The sequence below is a fragment of the Staurois parvus genome, unplaced genomic scaffold (assembly GCF_062004578.1).
Source record: "Staurois parvus isolate SC_StPar_1 unplaced genomic scaffold, SC_StPar_1.0 ptg001192l, whole genome shotgun sequence".
Classification (NCBI taxonomy): Eukaryota; Metazoa; Chordata; class Amphibia; order Anura; family Ranidae; genus Staurois; species Staurois parvus.
The window spans coordinates 2,996,962-2,999,338 of record NW_028318988.1 but is presented as its reverse complement, the minus strand read 5'-3'; the positions used below and the strand labels follow the sequence as shown (position 1 = coordinate 2,999,338).

Genomic DNA, 2,377 nt, shown 5'->3' with positions numbered 1-2,377 from the left:
TAAAGTTGCAAAATTGTCTTCAGGCATTAACATTTGTTTTACCCTCAGTCAGTAAGGGGGTTTTAAAGAAAGAAAAATGTACAAACTGTAAAATAAATACATTATGTAAGAATACTTAAAAAGGATTTAAAGCACCTTGTCACCCCCGTACACACCCCAGTTCAAATGCACAACACAGGGTGAGCACATTTATGAAAACATAAATTGCGCCACACCTGTGAGGTGTCATGGTGAACATCAGAATGAGAGCAGTAATTCTAGGGCTAGAATTCATGGTGAACTCTAAACTGACCACCTGCAACCTGCATAGTTTTCAAGGCTTGACGTGTTTGGCATCGCTTTAGTCGATGTAACCCCCTCTTTTATATTTTACATAAAACTGAGTATTATATTGTGTTTATTTGAAGTAAAATTAATTTTAGTGTATTGTTCTTGAAAATATACATTTGATGTGAAAATATGGGCCAAACCTGCACAAACTCTTTTTTTTATAACTTGCTGTTCTCACCCACCTTCCCAAATACTAACCTCAATCGATTCAGTGATGTTCACTGCTGCTTTTCTTCTTTCTTCTCTCCCTCTACTCACAGCGACTGAGCCAATGGCTCCTGCTGCTGTCAATCAAATGTTGTGAGGAGAGAGCATGCAGCCCGGGTCAAGGATTGAGCCAGAACATCTGACCCTATAGTACGCAGTTTGCTATGAGGGCCGTTTGGAGAAGAGGAGGAGCAGACAGTGCCAGCAGGGGACTACAGAAGAGGAGGTACGGGACCACTCCATGCACCACCATTGCACAGAACAGGTATAAACCTGTTTTTTATTTTTAATTTTAAAAATGCCCTAAAAAACACTTTATTACTATTAAAAACTCTTACAACTTTATTTACATTTTAAAAGGTAATTCCAGCTAAAATATAATTATCTTATTTACATTGTAAAAGGTAATTCCACCTAAAATAATATTATCTTATTTACATTGTAAAGCAAGTGAAAGTCACAAGAAATTGGTGTCCCATTTTGTAAAAAAAAAATATATTTTTATAGTGGCACAGCTTGCCCTATTATAGCAAAAAATGTATCCTGTTTTATTATCAAAACATAAAATTCATGACAAGAATAAAGAGCATGGTGTAATGAAATGATGGAAGTCATATACTGCTAGATCAAAGACAAAGGTAGGACACTTTGTTGCAGAATGGGGCCAAAGAGCACCTTCATAAAATCTCTTCTCTAGCTATACCTCATTAGAAAAATGGCCATGCTCAATTGAAGGTGGAATATACTTTTGACCTTTACCCAGAAAAGTTTTTACTTAATTTTTTAACAAGGTAAACAATTTTAGTTCTGAGAGCCTCCGTCCGTATTCCATACACCAGAGGATTTAGAATCACGGAGACAATTAAACCAGCTATGGAGATGGCCACATGGGTGACAAGTGAGTGGGAACCATTTCCTAATCTGTACCGTAAAATGACAAATAGACTGGAAGCCTGAAAAGTGAAAAAAGAGAATATATTGGTCACCAGTGTATGAATAGCCTTTCGATAGGCCTCTGAGGTGATGTTAAAACACACAACAAATGTACGTATGTAGCAGTATATAACAAGCAAAATGCAGATCCCATCTAGAGTCAATAAACAAGTCATCCCAAATATGTTATTGATGGATATGTCTCCACAGGCTAGACGAAGAAGGGACATGGTCTCACAGTACACACTGTTAATGTACTCACCACACAATGGCAATCTGGCAGCCAAGATCACAACTGTGCTTATACTGACAAAAACAAAGATGAAAACAACAAGTAATAGTGTGAAAGCTCTGTTATTTGACATCAAAACTGGGTATCTCAGGGGGTCACTGATGGCCAAATATCGATCATAGGACATAATTGTGAGAGTCAAAAGTTCAATGGTATAAAAGCTTTGGCAGCAAAATGCTTGGATGAGGCATCCCGGTAAAGGAATAACACTGAGTCCAAAGAACAGGTCAACCACAAACTTAGGGAGAATGGATGAGCTCCCAAACATCACGTTGGTCACCAAATTACCAATGAAGATGTACATTGGTTCATGAAGGCTGGCTTCTGACCAGACAACATAGACAATCAAGGAACACAATATCATTGTGATGACATAAATCACTAAGGCTAATGTAGCATATAAATACCAAAGATTTTCCATCTCAACAACACCAAGGAGAATAAGTTTTGTAATGGTTCTTGATGTATTTTCCATCTAGGACCTTAAAGAACAATTAGACATACCAGTGATTTTTTTTCTTTGAGTAATCAAAATTCAAGATTTTTATAACACTTCATACAACAGATGTTAATTGAAAGTTCTCTAGTAGGTTTTAGTATTGGCTTAATACGTTA

General features: G+C 36.9%; 1 protein-coding gene across 1 annotated transcript; it reads right to left on the bottom strand.

The window, feature by feature from the left end:
- Positions 1–1,292: 1,292 nt before the first annotated feature.
- LOC149438425 (olfactory receptor 52B6-like) lies at positions 1,293–2,237 on the bottom strand. Its single transcript, XM_089659942.1, has one exon. The coding sequence runs from the start codon at positions 2,235–2,237 to the stop codon at positions 1,293–1,295; it is 945 nt and encodes a 314-aa protein (XP_089516068.1).
- Between the last annotated feature and the right edge of the window lie 140 nt (positions 2,238–2,377).